The following is an 18,190-nucleotide window of genomic DNA, read 5'->3' on the forward strand; positions in this document are numbered from 1 at the left end:
GTCTTTTTTCATGTTGGAGGCCTAGTATGATGATTTCTCCATACTATGAGTATTGCTAAGAGAAGACTAAGGATTCCAGTCCAATTCCATAGTGAAAATATGGCTAGTTTCATTTTAGATTAACTTAGGTAAGTATCAGATAAAATAATGCAAGCAGCAGGAATGAGATGCAGTATTGCTCTACCACCTTAATTTGTGTCCTTTACTATCTGGTAACTATTTCCAATCTGTCCATGTCATTCATGGAGATTAAAACACTTGGATATTTTTTATCTTTTTTTCTCTCACTGGAGAGAAAAAAGGTTAAAAATATACCTGAGGGTTTTCTAGAAAGTCAAAAACTGTTCATAGCTTCCATTTTAAAACCAAAATGTTAGAATTCATAAGCCTGGGTGAAAAAAAACACAGAAGACTTTCATAAAAAAAAAAATATGTATATTCTAGTTTGGAAAAAAAGTAGTCCATTTGTAATTGGCATCAAACATAACTTCATATGCACAAAAGCACATTTTTTAGTCTGCTGATTTGTAGAGGCACAAACATATTAATGAAGAGGAGTCATCTACAAGTGATATCCTGTTTTTAAAAAAACCTGCATTAACCCTACAGGTTAATCACTAAGCACTGTTTTATTTACATCACGCTTAAGAGATTCTCTTTCAGAGGACCCAGAAAACAGGCAATTGCTGAAAAATGCAGGTAAATATTTTTTGAATTGACTACTTTTTTTTGCTACAGTTGTGTTTTTAGGGTGACTAATGATTATACCATCAGATAAAGCAATAGGGAGCCATGCGTTATTACTTGTTAAATTCAGACATTTCTATAAAAATGTCTGTGCAGTGATTTTTCAAGACAATAAAATGTGTCATACAAATGCATGTACTTTTGGGAGGGACTGCAATCTTAAATGTTTTAAATAAACTCAAGTCATATTTTCTCAGAAAGTAAACCTGGTTTTCTATTTTCTTCCATTATCCCTTGTACTACTAAGAGGCGAAGAAAGCAGCTACTTCCAATTGCCTTCTCTAGCAAGAGCAGGTTAACTACTAGCATTAGGGCCATAATCTGGCAAGAATTACCTCAAATGCTCAATTTAATTCACACAAGCAGTCACCTCCAGACACAAGGCAGCTGATATACCCAGGACTGCCAGAAGGGCAGAGACCATCATTCAGTGTTACCCCGTGGCAGCTGAAAGCACGACATGGGCCAAATTTGTCCAAATTGCATCAGCTGTTGCCACTGCTGCCAGGGGAGACCAAACGCCTGCAACATTTCTTCCTGCACTTTCCAATTCTTTCTCTTCCCTGTCACGGCTTTCATGTTCAGCAGCCTCCATCACAACTGCAGCCTCCCCTCCATCAGCCCAGCAGGGCTGGGAAACAAGCTGCCTCCCCATCTGCTGCTACCACCACCTCGCTGCTGGCAGGCATGCTGGAGACAGGTGGGCTCTTCTCCCCAGTTCTGTTCTGACGACAAAAAAGAGAATACAGCAGCCGTACCTAGAGCAAGCAAATGTCTCACTAGGGTGGCAGCTGGGCTACAGATTTTTCTGTTCCAGGTACTTGGTATCTTCAGGGTTTTCAGCCAAAATGAAGACAGATAGAAAGTGTCAAGAAGCCTTTTCTTCTTAAAAAACTGATTTTTATGGAAGTGTTCATTATTAAATTTCTATTTTTAAAACAGTGTTTATCTCAATGTTCTCCTGTAAGATAAAAGCAAGCAAGATAGTAATGGACGAGCTCCTCAGATAATGGAAATTGGCAGTAGGTCCTCTCAGAAGATAAACCTCAATTTTAGGTTTCCCTGGCAAAGGAAAAACCTCTTAGAAGTGCAGATCACAGCTTTACAGATTTTCTAGTTCAAGGTGATATGACCTAAAGACATGATATCCTATATAAGAAGAAGCTATGCTTTACTCAGAACATTCCGAAAGGACGGTATCCCAGCAGGCCTCAGGAGGTGTCTTTGGAGTCCAGCCTTCTACACAGAGATATTACCCACAGACACGTGGCCTCACCTCATGAGCTGCAAACGCAGGGCAACCCACTAACTTCTTCCCCAAGTTGTTTTTCTCTTTGGAACTCAATAATCTGGGTTACAGAAAAGTATTTTTCAGTCTTCAGGAGACCCAACTTGTGTGTGTCATGGGCAAAGAAAATGAGAAATTAACACAGCAGCAATTTCATAGTTCCTGAAATGGCAAGAGAGCTGCTGGAGCAGAGCATTTGCACATAATCCTACTGGACAATGCCACAGCAACAAGGTCATAGTGTGGTTAAGGGAAACACTCTCAGTGTCTACAAGGCAATTCAACACAGAGGCGTATGAGGTAAGAAAAGTAATGCTGTAGCTGTTACCTGCACCTTGGGTGTTTTTTTACTTTAAATAAGAATAATAGTTTTTAAAAATAAAAAAATTAAAAGCAAATGCAATATTCATAATAGCACCATCAATTAACCTTTGCATAAGGTTTAATGACATTGTGCTGTGATCAATTTACCTAGTAATTTATCCCTAGAACTGGAAAGGACATTTATTTGAAAGGAGAAAAGGTGAATCTGTCTATAAAGCCCTAAGACATTCCCACAGTCACATCAGTCTCACCATGGCAACAACAGAAGACAGCTAGGACAGAGCCACAGGGGTACTTGTCCCTCTGTCTTGGGTTTGAGCAAGACCTCTCTGGTGCTGGACATGCCATTGTCTCCCCCATGCTTCTCCCACTGCAGCCTCCAGCATCCTTTGTACTTGCTGTTCATAGCTAACAGGTCTGGCTGTGCTCAGCACTTGCAGCTCTTCCCTCTGGCATCTCTTATCAGTGACAGCCTTCTTGAAACCAGGGTCATTGATTTTGGGCAATAGAAAGAAGGCTCTTAGAGGAAGGGGGGGTTTACAACAGTAATTTGCAACTATAATTCTTACCTAAACACTTAAAAGTACCAGAGATTAATTCAGTCAACTCACATGACAGCTACTTAACTCCCAAGCTGTGTCTTCTGCCTGTATCTTGACAAAGAACTCCTTCCAAAACTGATACATGCCACTTGAAATTCTGTGGTTTGGCCTTCCTAAAGCTATCTAAAAGGATTTACAGGGAAAAAAAATGGCTTTGATTTTTTTTTTTCTCACTGTTTGGTGTTCTTCCCAAATTCCTATTAATTTCAGTCATTCTATTAAAGTGATTAACATTGCTCTCACCCTGACTGACCTGCATTACAAGAGAGCCAATTATGCCACAGGATTTTTGGCAGCCTTTGATACCAACAACCAGCAGGTGCTCCTGGAATAGCTCTATGGATAAGAGAGCTCTTTGGTGTCCTGGGATGCCATCCTCCCTGGGATCTGTGATGATTCTATGCCAACTGTTTTGTGATATGAAAAATCACTTTGCCCTTTCTCTGCAGAGAGTGTGGTTTGGGGAACAAGTCTCTTGGCTGTTACAGGGTTTGGGTTTTCAGAATCATCATCTTGTAATTACACTTAAATTAAGCATTTTCTATTCTTTTCCACTTCCTGGCTTACAAGAAGGAAAAGCCTGATAAAGTCTACTTCACAAAAGACAGAAGCAATATGGTAGATTTAGCACATGGAGAGGTACTTTCTGACCAGGTGGGAGTAAGTTTAGCTATAAAGGCTGAAACACCATGAAGTAGTTTGGAATTTTCAATTTCTTTGATTTTCAAGTACTAATCCTGGCTCAAGACACTTTCCAATCAGAGTGACTTGGATAATATGGTTTCTATTGCTGCTGTGATCTCACTAGACACCTGTGCCTTAGGATCCCAACTGGGAGGACAACCTGCAATAAAAAGGCTAACTTGAAAACCTCTTACAGACTGCTTTCTTACAGCAATATTTTACATCCATAATTTATATAATCATAATAAACTTTTTGCCTCTATATACTTTTACATAACGTAAGCTTGTCACAGTTTATGCTGTTTAGAAGCTATAAACATTCTAAGGGAGTTCCTGTTTTCCAGGTACATTTTGAGAAAGACGAGACAGCCCCAAAGTATTAGTGTCTGAGAACAGCATAGAGGCCTTACAGATTTGGAATGTTTCCTTCCAGCAGTTCACAAAAGCTTGAACTTTGTGAAGCTCACAGTATAACACTATAATCTTTGCCAAATATTAAGCATGACTACAGTATAAATACACAGCTACACCAAATACACACAGAGGATACACCATCATAAAGCCCACAAAACATATGGCCAGGTAGACACAGGTATGAAAGTATACTGGAGGCCTAATATAGATCACTGTGGGCCTTGCAGCTCTGTAGAATAGTAACTGTGCTTAGGAAAACAAAGTCTTTGTTGTCCCTAAACCTTGCTCAAAAATTATGCTAATGATGACTAATCCTTGACTCTAATGAGCAATCAAACAAACTAAAGCACAGAATCCTGAACAACATGTAGTTTTAAAGCTCTGAGTAAATACACATTTCCAGAGACACAATAATCTGTATCTTGGGGAAAAAGGAAAATGAGCAGTAACTGATTTGGATAAGGGAAAAGTATTTAATAGAAAGCTATTATTGTGTCTTTTAAATATATAAATAGGTGTTGCCTTGTTTCAGCTTGTTAAACAAAACACAAGACCTCTTTACCGGCATTTGTCAGCTGCAGATTGTAATTGGGTCCAATTTCACTAAATCAGTATAATTAAAATTAATTAAGGTTCCATTTTTATTCCTAAGTAACTTCTGCAAGTAATGTAAATGGTATTGAAATTTCACACTTTTTCTGCAAAAGAAATGAGCAGTAAGAGAAGATAAAACTACACCAAAAAAGACGTACTCTCTCCTAGTGCTTAATAAGAATGACCAAAACCTTTTGACAGCACAGGTAATAAATTCACATAAACCCTCTCCTGACATATGCGACACTCAAAGAAGACAATCCCAACAAATTGTATTATTGCTACAGTAATGTGACAATTTGCAGCTAAAGAGAAAATGGATTTGTGTCTGTTATTCCAATGACACTTCACAGTGTTGAATAATGATGTACCTGAACATTCTTTGGACGACTAAAAATCTCTTCATTTAAGACAAGACAGCTGACAATTGTGAGACAAGGAGGCACAACTTTGATTTTTGGATTGATGTGAAAAATACATCACTGTGTCGTAATGTTAAACATCAAAGCATTATTTACTGATGCAGGCTCCCAAAGGAGAAAATATACTTCTTTTTGGCAATATATTCTATACTTAAAGCAATACAGTTGGGAAAACTTCAGTGTTTGTAGGTACAGATTTGGAATACCTCAGCATGTCAAGGGTACAAAAGCCACATATAAATGACAAAAATATGGGAGAATCCCTGGAGAGTTTCCGACCTGGAATTCCTTTAAAGAAAGAAACAATAAATAAAGGGCTCTGAATTTACTTGTGGCACGAAAAAACCCAGAAAAAGAGTTTGATAGCGAGGATCCCTGTATACTTTCACGGGATTTAGCTTCTTAAATTGTGCCCTTTGCTGCCACCACGTGGTTTTGCCGCAAGACACTTTTTGATACAGAAAAATGAAAGTTTCCTCCTTTCATTTACATTTCAAATACAGCCTTTAATAAATAAGCCATGTTGCTTATTTGTTACACAGCTCAAAATCACCGCTTAATTTCAAGAATCTAAATTATTTAAGATAATAAATAACCACCCAAGTGCCTCACTTGTTAAAAAAGTATTCAATAGTATTTTGATAACAGATATAGTCACCAGATATTCACCTCTGACTACAAGGACAGTGACCACAGTATAGTGGATCAGTGCCCTACACTGTGAAGAACCTAAAAGGAAACATCAATGAAAAAAAATAGTGACTCTAAATTTAAAAAGAAACATCCAATCTGTCACAAAATTTTTATTCCAAATAGTCACTCTCTCACCCAACAGACAGATGTATAATATATATTCAAATACCAGCAACTTGCTCATTTAATTATAGAATTATTAACATTGGAAAATATCTCCATGACCATCAAATCCAACTGTTAAATTAGAAGCAGTGTATTTAGCACTAAACCATATCCCCAAGAGCCACATATCTTTTGAACACTTCCAGAGACTGTGATTCCACCACCTCCATGGACAGTTCAAACACTCAACAACCTTTTCTGTGAAGTACTTTTTCCTAATATCCAATACAGACCACCGTAGCACAGTCTGAGGCCGTTCCCTCTCATTCTGTCACTAGCTGCCTGGGAGAAGAGATGGACCCCACCTTGCTACAGCTTCCTTTCAGGTCATTGTAGATGGTGACAAGATCTCCCCTAAGTGCCCTTTATTCCCCAGCATCCTCGGCCACTTCTCTTATGACTCGCTCTCTAGACCCTTCACCAGCCTCACTGCCCTTCTCTGGCCATGCTCCAGCACCTCAATGTCTTTCCTGTAGTGAGGGGCCCAGAACTGAACATAAAAATCAGTTCTTCTTGTGCTCTTCCCTGCAAACTACAGCCCCTACTGCTACATATTTTAAGGGATATATTCACACTTTTTTAGGTTTGCTGCACTAAGACACATGTGAAATGTCTTTTAAAAATACTTTTTAAAAAACCCCAAATTTTGGCATCTGTAAAATATACTTTTTTTAGATATGATTATATGACAGAGCTTTCAATCACAGGTTTCTCAAGACCTCAAAAGGGCTTTTGCTGTAATCATCCATGCTGGCATAATGCAGGATGTATGACTTTCCTACTTCTGTGCCAGAAAGGGATTTTCATTGATGAGACCAAATATCGAACATAAAGAAACTTGTCAGAATCCCTCTGGTGCCAGCATCCAGGGAAAGGTGATCCAGAGATATTGCAAGGAGAAAACAAAACAAAAGAAAAAGCAGAAAACAAAAATGTTTTGCACTTAGTCTTGTAGACAGGAAGGCTTTCATAGCCCTTGTATTGAGAGATGTATAATCTGGGATGCCTGTGTTTCCTAGGAGGCCACAGGCTCAAAGGTCAGTTTCCCTCCACAAACACCATAACCTTCATGCAGGCAAACTCTGGCCTTCATCCTGGAAACCAGTCTCTCTGCTGACAGTCATTTCAGTAGGGCACTGTGGTAAAAGATATAGACAGAGCTGTTCTTTTGTACAGAAGTACAAACCATGAAGCAAATCCTTTTGTAAGGATTACATTTACTCAGGAAAAAATACTGCACTCCTTGAAACATTTCATTAAGGCAAGATGGAGCAGTTGGCTTTGAAGATGTTTGTTGTAGAAACACTCTTTTCAAAAGTACTACATATTGTTCTACTCTGACTTTGAGAGGACTGATCCAAGAGCTGTGTTTTACTGATGATTAAAGTTCCGTTGTTTGAGGCTGAAACAGTTTGTTCCATATCCTTTCCTGCTGGAATGGAGAGCCAACATGTCTGTAATGAGCCCTCAACCCACTTTGAAAAAAGCCATGCAAGTCCATGAGCACATTATGGTGAACCTTCCAAAAGAATCACAACTAACCTGGGGCATGAGCTCCAGGAAAGGAGGTGCTTCATCCCACAGAAAGCAAGAGGGCACATGGTCTGACACAGCTATTTTAGTACTAGGCTATGTCTATTTCCATGGATGTGGATGCTGATGGCCACACAATCTCTTCAGTGCAGCTAATGGAAGCTTGTAACAGATACAGGAAGCAGAAATGTGGACAAGGACAAATGAAATCTGATTTCCAGACATGAGTCAGGCTTTCAAAATCACTTTGTCTAACAGCTAGCTGGTTTTAGTTTATGGAACATTAGAAATACCAAATATAAATCTTAACATAATACCAATAATGTAGTATGACTACATAAATAGGGAAGCCAGAAACCTGCAATGCTCCCTGCTTCCTCATCCTAATTAACTCACCTGTTATTGAGCACCTATTCATATTTACCATGTCATTACAGTGATGGTTCCATAAAACAGTCAATGAGTCTGCTGTTTTACCTGCCTGGCTCAAATCAATACATTTAGTCTTCATGTCACAATGTCACGATTATCCCAGCTGGTCTGTGCTTATATTCACTCAGTGACAGACAGTCTGCCTCCTACTCACCTTTTGCTTTATGTCACATTGTTTACAGGACTTTGAACAATGCACGTTTTTGTTGACATGCTTAAGATCTGTAACACACCACACCCCAGCCCATTAAGTCATCATCAGTCTGCTGGTATGGCTCTGATATTCTGCTAGGAACAAGGAATTTAATTATTCGCATTGTTCTTCAACCCATAAATACTTTGGATTTCTTATTCCTTGCTGGGAAGTCTTCAGATGCTATCTTGCCTTTCACAAACAACATTGCTGTGGGTTTCTTATCTGATAAACTCATTTTGTACATATTAGTGTACAAAATAACTAATGACTAATCATATAGGTTTTCTAAGGAAAATCAACACATGAAAGGGGTGTTAATTTTGAGATAATAGGAAAAAGCAGGTCTTAAAGACAGAAAATTAATATAAAGAGGTCCATTTAAAATAAATCTATATATAATAGATGGCTGTTCATCCCTCAACCAAACATAATTTTGTTCTGTCAGAACACCTTATGGAAAAAAAAAAATTAAGGATATTCTGAACAAACTGGATCAGCAAATATTTTTGTACATAACTAAAACAGAACTATATTACCCATTTAATCTCCATGAGCTTCCTAAAATTTAGAGGTTTCAATTACTTTTAACTCTGAACTTCCTCCCTAGGCACAATAGTAATGCTTAATCTTGTAAATCACTCAGCCCTAACTTCAAATCAAATTTGTTTAGCTATAATTTTTAATTAAAAAAAAAACTAAATCTAATGCTCATTAGTCCCATGATTTAACAGTTGCTAACATTAGTCTAGGACTCCATACTTTTATCCTCTTGAGTAATTAACCAATTAAATTACTATTCTACCTAAATTCAGAAAGCAGAGGAAAAAAAACTTACAGTATATTCTAGAGCAAAAGAGACAAAAATTAACTCTGGAACCTACCTCATATTTCCCGCCATAATGAGGAACAGGTTATAAATATGAGAAAATATGAAGAGGAAGAGGATGGTACTGAAGAACATTGTCATCCAAGACCCATGGTCCTCTCGAAACATTTTCAGACGGAGCAATTGACCTATGGTACAAAAAATATGAGACGTATTTTAGTCAGTCAGTAAATACATGTTTACATCATATTAAAACCAAAATAAAGTACTGAACTGTATTTCTTCCTATATCAAATTATTCCACTGTGTGTGAGGAGGACAGACTTAGCATCATGCAGATGAACTTCTGTAGTAAAGCATAAACAGATACTATTGCTACAAAATTACAAATACTTGCAATCCAAGGGGGGAGGGGGGGGAAGAAACAATGCAAAATAATTTATCAATAGCAGTATTTTTAAGAGAGCATTAGAATGACCACAAGCCATAACATTTCAAATGCTAAAAAAGGTTACTGACTGATACATAATTTCCCCTTTTTGTGTCTAAGATAGCTTTTCATGTCCAAGACAGTGTGACGTATTTGAGGTATGTCCACTGACAAATATTATTTGCTTCCCCAATTTAATCTGGAAATCAAATTATGAGTCTGTGTAGAATCTTGTCCTGTAGGTTTTTCTTAGACCTAATCACTTTAATAATATGATATGGTATTATACTTTGTTGTGAAAATATTACCTTTTTTCAAAGAATACTGGTGTGTCTCATCACTTGAAAAGAAGTTCTGCTTACTCTCACCATTGATGTTAGGTGAAACTTTTACGATATTTTTGCCACAAACATATTTTTCTTGGGCTATCTTTTCTTCTCTGTCATCTCTTACCTTTGGAGAATTGTTTAGAGTATTGAAAACCTCACCAGCACAAGAGATGGGAATTTGCTTTTGCAAGGCTGAGAGTGCCACAGCAGAAGCCAAGAGGGGATAAAGGAAGATAAGTGATAATTCAAGCAGCAAGGTGAAGGACAGCATTTAACAAGGAGACGGTGCAGTCTGGTGCTAGATGATGTCAAAAGAACAGAAGTAATATGAGGAGCTGGACAGAAAGTGTCAAGACTGAGATGTAAAATGGTCTGGGATGGAGGAAATTTCTCTGAGCTGGTTGTTGAACTGCCAAGTCCACATTTGGCATTGATAAGGGCTGGACACAGGGGGAAGCTATAAAGTGGAAGAAAATAATAAAAAATTTGAAGTGTTCATTCAGGCAGACAGGAAGATCCCAGAACTGGTGTTTGCTGCTGAAGATGGAGATGCAGATTTGGGGGAGGAAGACTTGAGGACCTGGAGCAGACATGGGCTATGGGCAGAAGAGGCAGGATGTGAGCTCTGGATTAAGCAGCTAGCAGATGAGTTCCTTGACAAAGCTGAGACTTTGGAATGATGTGGGAACCATGAGGCAGGAGAAGTGACAGGTGGGTATAGAGGGTCAGGATGAAGCTCTACGATGGGACAAGAGCAACATAGGTCCACAGAGCAGTCCAGTAGTAGGGCAGCAACAAGGATTCAGTGAGTGAAGAAAGGCGAAGAAAGGCAAGGTGCAAACACACATATACATGCCCCAAGCCCCTGTACTCTTCTATGCTTTCACTGCTGGAAACCCTGACAGCCCCAGGCCTAGCTGGACTGAGGATGTCCTCTGTCCTTCCCTGAAGAGCAAGCACAGGCTGCTATGGCAATAGCATATTATCCTGACTTACTGAGAGGAGTGGCTTAATGATAAAAGATATTTCCCTTGCAGTTTGATACTTGCTCTCTGAACAGCTGCGATTGCATATGGAATATTACCAACACCTTGGATAACAAACAGTACTCGCAAAATAGAATTGTGATTTCAGGAAGTCCAGATTAATGGAGAGAAAAAACACAGCCTGGAATCTGGACTTCTGTATAACAGATAACTCCAACTTTTCTAAAACAGGTAAGAGAAAGATTTAATAAATATTCATTGCCCCTGTACTCTCCAAAGCAATGCTTTTTTCCTATTTAGTTATTACTGATAATACCTACAAGTATGTATAAATGTCATATTCTTAAAAGAATCTTTTCATAAATACTGCCTTCAGTAGGCAAATACTTAACTTTCCTTCTACTGGAGCTTGTGTTTGCCATACAGGACTTCATTAACTGTCAAGCAGGGTTCATCAACATAATTTTTTAAAGAAATAAATAGTACTTTAATCACAGTACTGATATATAAAAATGAAAGGAATTGGATATTAGCACAATCTTCTTACCTAATTGCATGTTACATGCAATGTTGCAGATACTGCTTATCGTTCCCATCACACCAGGATGTATAACATGCTAAATGCAGTTAAACTAAAATATGTTAAATAATCCACCAAATGCTCACATTGCGTTATATATCCTTTCATATCAATTCAGTTGAAATAAAAATGGGTTACATCAGATGATTACCTAACAGGTAAGTTGTTAAAGTAAAAATTGAAAAGAATGCTTGTTATTTTTATAACAAAACCTAGGACTCTGTATAATGCTTTTTTTTTCTTTTTTTAATAAAATGAGTTAAAAGGTTACACTTTGAAAGCACACGTGACAGAAATATCATGGGGTGTGAATAGTCAGAAATTTGGAAAACCTATCTAGTAACTGGAATAGACTTGTACTGGATTAAAATACAATTCCAAACAGCCCAACAAAATTCTCAGAGTAATTCCAGAAAAATAAAACAATTCATGTAAAATTATGGCTTTTACTATAGAGAATAGCAAACAAAAAGTAGCAAGGGGCAAAGAGAGTAGATAAGGATTAAAATTACACAAAATAAGCTTTTGACTCAACTGTCTTGTTTTTTCACTTCAGGAAAAATTAGTTGCTTATCATGAACTTGTTAAAAAATTTAAAGTAAACCCCAACAGGTATGACAGAGAAGAACATGGTTACTAGGATATATTTACATATAAAAAATTATATATTTTAAAAACCCCAAATAAACATGTTAAGCCTAATGGGCCTTTGCAAATGCAAGTCAAATGCCATATGAATGACCACCAGTAATATACTGTGAATTAACGATATACAAAACCCAAGATTCTCCTATCATAATGTTTTCTAGCTCCACCAGAAGTTTCCTCAAAATGTAATTTTTTACTGGAAACAGGTCTTTTTATTTGCTCCAAGGCTTTGGAGAGCACACCAATGGTACTAGGGGAGCACAGGGTAGCAGAGATTCCAGCATTTAGGGTCCTGCAACAAACCAGGCATAACTAACCAGTATTTTTTTTCCAGTCCAAGAGAAAACACAACTCAATAGACAAACACAAAAAATTGAGTCAAACACGTCACTTTTTTAAAAACTAAAGCTTTTCTAGTATTTTTAGATCCACAGCCCATTAAGACAGTTGCACTCATTAAATTGCAGAAGCAGAAACAAGAGAAACAGCAAGTTCTTACTGATGCATTCAGCATGATTTCTTGTCTTAATTATGAGTGGTGGAAACCATAAACTTCAACTATTTCCCAGGAATATTTGTAATATTCTAATACCAAGCTCTTCATTGAATCAGATGTATTCCTTTAATTCTGGGTGCCCCATAATTGCTCTTTCTGAGCACTTAGTGCTCAAGGTCATCTCCACCAATGACTGAAACTGTTCAACTGAAAAATTAACCTCATTTGGGAAGTATATTTTAACTTTGAAAACCAATTCTATTTGCATCAGTTTGGCAAGTCTGATTTTAGTCCGTACTAACAACATATGCACACTAAAATGCCATGATGCTGCTGCTCATTCTGCCCCGGTACAATATGCATATATGTATTGGCTGGCTTTGCTTAAGAATACATGGACTTAGCAGTGAATGCTGCTAAGAAAAAAAAAATAAAAGTTTTCTTAAAGTTTTCTTAAAATACAGATGCAAAATTTTGGATTTGAACAACCTGGTCATATGCTGTAGCTTGAATTATTCTGTTGGTGTTAAGACAGTAGACAGAAAACTTGCTATTGTCTGAGAGAAAAAAATGTCACTTCTGAAAATTATTACAGCACATATTTTCTGGACATCAGGGTAGCTCTAATGGCTTCAGCACAGACCAGGGCATGCAGGCAGACTGCATCCTTGATTGCATAAGGCTTTAAATTCTTTTGATGGAAGACCAGGAGATCCTGCAATAGCACCAAGCTGGGGGTCAAACCCTTTGTGTTTTCCTCTTGCTTATTAAGTTACCTCAGGAAAGGTTCTTTTTATCTCTGCACCTGTTCCCCTGTGTCCACCCTGTAAGTCACTCACTTCAACTGAAAATCACAGTTTCAAGAATCTAGTTTTATTTATGGTCCCTAAACTCTACTACAATACAAACAATTAACAGGAGACAGAAAAAATATTTTAGAAAACTCAAATAGGAATCCCAAGGGAGACATGTGGGAAATGCCTACACAAACAGACATATTTTCTAATGGCTCTCTGAGCTCCAAATCCACCTTACACAGATGGGCAGCTCCATCCTCTCCAGCTACAAAACCAACTTCATACAGCTCGGCCCTGAGTGCAGCCCAGTAAACTAAAGGTGATGAAGGAGATGGGGGACTTTGTTTCGTTCAACTCTAGCACATCCAGACTTTATCTGGCCACTTGGAGCAAAGCAGAGCAGGTGGCACAGCTGTTTGCTTCCCTCCATTTAGACCTACCTATAGCCCTTAGCCAGAAGCTTAATAAGATCAGGAGCCTGGCACTACATATAGCCCTCGTGCAGCTATAGCTACTGTTTGGAACCAGTTTAGGACTTATTTATACAGCCAACACAACTTGGAATCAAATGTCTGGTGCCTTCATTTGTAAGTATTGAAAAGGAAGGCAGAGAGGTAGGAAATGCTATTTAATTCCAAGAACACACAAACTCTAGCCAAGAGGATTTTAAGAAAATATTAATTTCCTATACTTATTCAAACTACTTTTAATTGAACATACCATGAGAAAATGTTACTTAACTATGTTTCATGTTTTAAAGAATTTATAGGGATATCTTATAAATTTCAGAGGAAGAAAACAATTACACAGTTTGCATAATCTTTTATATTCACAAGGGCTAAGAAGCAGGGAAAGTATAGCTACCCTAGGTTAAAGTCCAGTGTTTCAATACTTTAAAAAATTCATAGAACAAACACTCCCCACTAGAGAAATACACTGTGAGTAGAACAGATGGTTTTCTATCTGCATCATTTCCTGGAAAGTCATTTGACTGCCTTTGTTGCTGAGTTTCTAGAGAAAGCACTTTCCTTCCTGATTTTGTTGAGTACAGTCTAAACCAGCTTTTTTCAGGTAACTGAGTGGACTATACATTTGCAAAGCACAGTATTACACTATTTACTTAGTAGGTCTTCACTGCTGTTTCTGTCTGTTATATTTTGACCCATGTATGTGAACATATCTTTGGAGAAGTTTTATTGTATTAAGCATGACATGAAACCAAAGCATTATGTTAGGGAAAAAAACACTATTGCCAACTTAATGGTTGAAGATGTTTCAAAATTTTTAATGAATCATTAATATTCTGGAAAGGTCCTCTCTTCCACTCAAAGTGTGGCCTGTACTGGGGAAGATTTTATTCTGTCATCCTAGCAAGCACTGTAGCGGACTCTGATCTATGAATTGCTGTTTGGCTCATCCTCATACTAAGCTTTTACTTGGACAGACGTCACAGTTTGGCATCATTTGGAAATTATCTAGAAACACAAAAAACTGTAATTGCTGGCAGCCCATTCTGACAGAATATTCCAGCCTTTATTTTTATTAGGAGTAAAAAAAATCATCTGAATTAAGAATGAGACTTTACAAGAATGAAAAACTTGTTTTGAAAAATACACTGCAGATCTATATTCCGCATATTCCATAATGGAAATTGATACAACAAAGGCCATAAAGTTAGACAAAAAGAATACTCTCTAACCCTACCAAAGTACAATCTTTTAATCATGGGGCAAATATTTACAGAAGAAAATCAAAGAAAAAGCACTTTGTCTAGAACATGAGATTGAAAAGTTTCTGTGGCCTTCACTAAAAGCAGAATTTCATCCTCATTTGTTTCAATACTGTTTTCTTGATCTCAGTCACAGCTCACTGCACAGCTGCCCACATGAAACTTGCCCTTAGGCCCCATATGGATGCTCAAGGCAATCAAAGCAATGATGGAATGAGCATGGGCAATTAATGTCCTTCTGTCACCTCCTCTGCTTTTTCCAAAGATAAATATAGACACATTAGTGGCCAAGGGACACTGCTCTCACTCGAGAGTGCACATTTTTTTTCGCACATCCATCGTACACAACAGTAAATAGCAGAGAGGAAAGTATATAAAGCTCTGAATATAAGTTCATGAAGATCTGCTTGTGTGGGTGTTGTAGAGTAAGCTGTGTTACTTTCTTAGAGTTTACATTTTTTTCAGACAGAGGAGAGAGTTTGTACATTATACTACGTTCTGAATTCTTTAGCCAGTTCAAACACACTGAATTTAACTTATAATTTTTGAATTTTAAATGCAATATATCTAACTCAATTTTTGTTTTAAAGGCTGTTGGTCTCTCTTTTCCCTTCAGGCATATTCCATGGACAGATGATGAATGGTACATGCATTATTTTCATTTGCAACAGAAATCCTAAGCTGGAGTGGTACTGTTATTTGCTGGTTCTGGTTTGCCTTTTCACTTTATTAACAGGATTTCTAGGCAATATACTTGCACTACGACATTATGCTTACTGCATGAAGACATGGACTACCAATACCATATTTCTCTTTAATTTGGCACTGTGTGACTTTACTTGGACTCTTATGGTACCTTTTTCAGTATATTATAATATCCAGAAGTTTGCCATCTATTTCAGTCAAGCATTTTATCAGATCACAAGACTATTTTTTAGTATTAATATCTATGGAAGTGTGTATTTCCTGACACTCATCAGTTTTGACAGATACATAGGTGCTGTTCATCCCATCAGTTCATTAACGTGGTGGGACAAAGAAAAGGCTGTGTTTTGCACCATCGGGGTATGGATCTTCATAGTGTTTGCATCACTGCCTGAGATTTACTACACAGTTGCAGCCAGAAGACAGCATGACATCATAAATTATCTGGATAGCACTGAAGAACCATTACAATTTGCCATGCCATTCACATTCTCCAAAATTGTATTGAGATTCCTAATTCCAGCCACAGTCATCTTTACATGCTACGTCCTGACTCTCAAAGCACTGCTACAACTCAGTAAACGTCAGCAAAGAAGGAACAGACTTGTTAGGCCTCTGCTACTGATTTCAGCTGCTATGATTGTCTTTGCTGTTTCTTTCACACCTTACCATGTTATGATGATGGTAATACTAATTTACAGAATTAATTGTCAACCACCCTGTGGGAATATAAGCACATTAAGTGCCATTTACAAAGTCACAGAGATCATCTGCAGCATCAACAGTTGCCTTGACCCAATCATTTTTACAATAGCAAATAAGACATTCTATCAAAGAATTAAAAATATAAAATGTCATCCCAAGTGCCAATACTGCTGTTGTCTGACAGGAAGGGTAAGGGACATCACTCTCTCTGTGAGAACAATGACTTAAACACCAGTCTACAAAACTAGCATCTCCAGCTCCTTGTTCGGCTCTGGGTCATCAGACCCATTTCATATTTGGTCTCCCATATTATACAGATATCTCTCAAATAAGCAGGAATACACAGAAATGCAGAGTAAAACTTAACCTGACACGAAACACTAGTGGTTCTTAGCTTTACAGAATTGGCATTTTAAATATTGTTGTCATACTCTAGTTTATTGTGAAATAATGCTTCTATCTGTATGTACATGCAACATGGAATAAAAAATGATGAAAAGATCTAAGTAGCTCCTTTAATTCTGGGCAAGAAAAATACAGTGAGATTAAGAGCAGACAGTGTTGAGGAGCCTCCTTATAGTTTCTATTAATTATTCCTTCATCTGTTTGTAAGTGCTGCTGTGATTGTGATTGTGCAATTAATAACTGTCAGAATGCTTACAGCTGAACTGCTTGAGCATTTGCAGAGAGGCTTTCTACAAGTACTTCAATTTAATGCTGCTTGCACTAGAGTTCCACTGGCAGTGGAACCTCATTAACCCAGGAAAGTGCAGCATATTTCCAAAAACAAACAAACAAAAACTAAATAGTGAGATAAAATCCCTGAGGACAGTCAGAGCCACAGTGAATGTGCTCATGAAATAAGCACGGATTAGAGAGCCGTGCTCCCAGGCAGCAGGAGTTTCCCCCAAACCCCGGGCAACTACTGCAGTTTGTTATTAGTGCTCCGCTTCAGGGGAGCCCGTGTTCTACCACAAACTCTGAACTCCTCAACAGGGAGAAGTCTGTACTGAAAAAGCTCTGAAATAAAAAGGTGGCTGAGCTGCAAGAAGGGTAGGAGATGGCACTACACAGAACACTTCTCCTGTTCCTTCGGGGCCTTAGCATCACAGTCTTGGCACAGCCCAAGATAATTAGACTACAATACATTTTAGTCATTCAATTAGCACAACAGTCATCAGAACATCCACCTTCAAGAGTCATTAAATATGTGTTCTTTCATAACACTGTATGGGCAAAATAATCATGTTCCAATAATCAGCCACCTGCTGACTTGCTTTCTTGCCAAGTTCCACACATTACCTTGTTAATTATGAAAGCCCATGTATCAGTGAGCACATTAACTTTACCCTCAAAGTTACTGATGACGAAGCAGATTTCAATAAACTTTGTACAGTCTTAATTCTTAAATTTCCAGTCTTAAAATAATTTTTTCCTTGTATTTATTAGAACATTATTCTATTCTACATGGGTATTCAATCTCTCTTGTTCCATGTTTCAACTGTATTGTCTAAATATATATGTATAAAATCTGGAAATATTTTTTCTTTTTTTAGTTATTGTAACTGTGGCAAGAAAATAATCCGGTCCTGACAATCTGAAACACTTTAAAGGTGTTGGGATGCACTACTACATTCACAAAACCCCACAGAAAAATTGTACGCCTTTGTGTACTTACCTCATTCTAATTACCTCTTCTTTCCTTTGTATTTCTTAATGTTTCAATTTTTCTTACTTTAAAAGAAAAATATTCTTTCTTTTTAATTTAATTGTCTCTTGGAAACACGCCTCCATGTCTGTTTGCCTCCACTGTCTGTGTCCAGAAGACCTATAAAGCTTATTAATTATCAATAAAGCCATCTATA

At 37.6% G+C, this 18,190-nt stretch overlaps 2 protein-coding genes across 3 annotated transcripts in view; one reads left to right on the forward strand and one right to left on the reverse strand.

Annotated features, from left to right (window-relative positions):
* LOC131573486 (transmembrane protein 117-like) overlaps window positions 1-18,190 on the reverse strand; it is a 178,816-nt gene that overhangs the window by 144,235 nt on the left and 16,391 nt on the right. For both annotated transcript variants that reach the window (XM_058827485.1, XM_058827486.1), the window contains exon 3: window positions 8,976-9,108. In XM_058827485.1, coding sequence (XP_058683468.1) covers window positions 8,976-9,108 — 133 coding nt within the window. The remainder of the gene's footprint in view (window positions 1-8,975; window positions 9,109-18,190) is intronic.
* LOC131573487 (P2Y purinoceptor 1-like) lies at window positions 10,827-16,553 on the forward strand. Its single transcript, XM_058827487.1, has 2 exons — window positions 10,827-10,896; window positions 15,532-16,553. Exons 1-2 carry the CDS (start codon window positions 10,827-10,829, stop codon window positions 16,551-16,553), a joined length of 1,092 nt encoding a protein of 363 aa, XP_058683470.1.

Source organism: Poecile atricapillus, chromosome Z (genome assembly GCF_030490865.1).
Source record: "Poecile atricapillus isolate bPoeAtr1 chromosome Z, bPoeAtr1.hap1, whole genome shotgun sequence".
Taxonomy (NCBI): Eukaryota; Metazoa; Chordata; class Aves; order Passeriformes; family Paridae; genus Poecile; species Poecile atricapillus.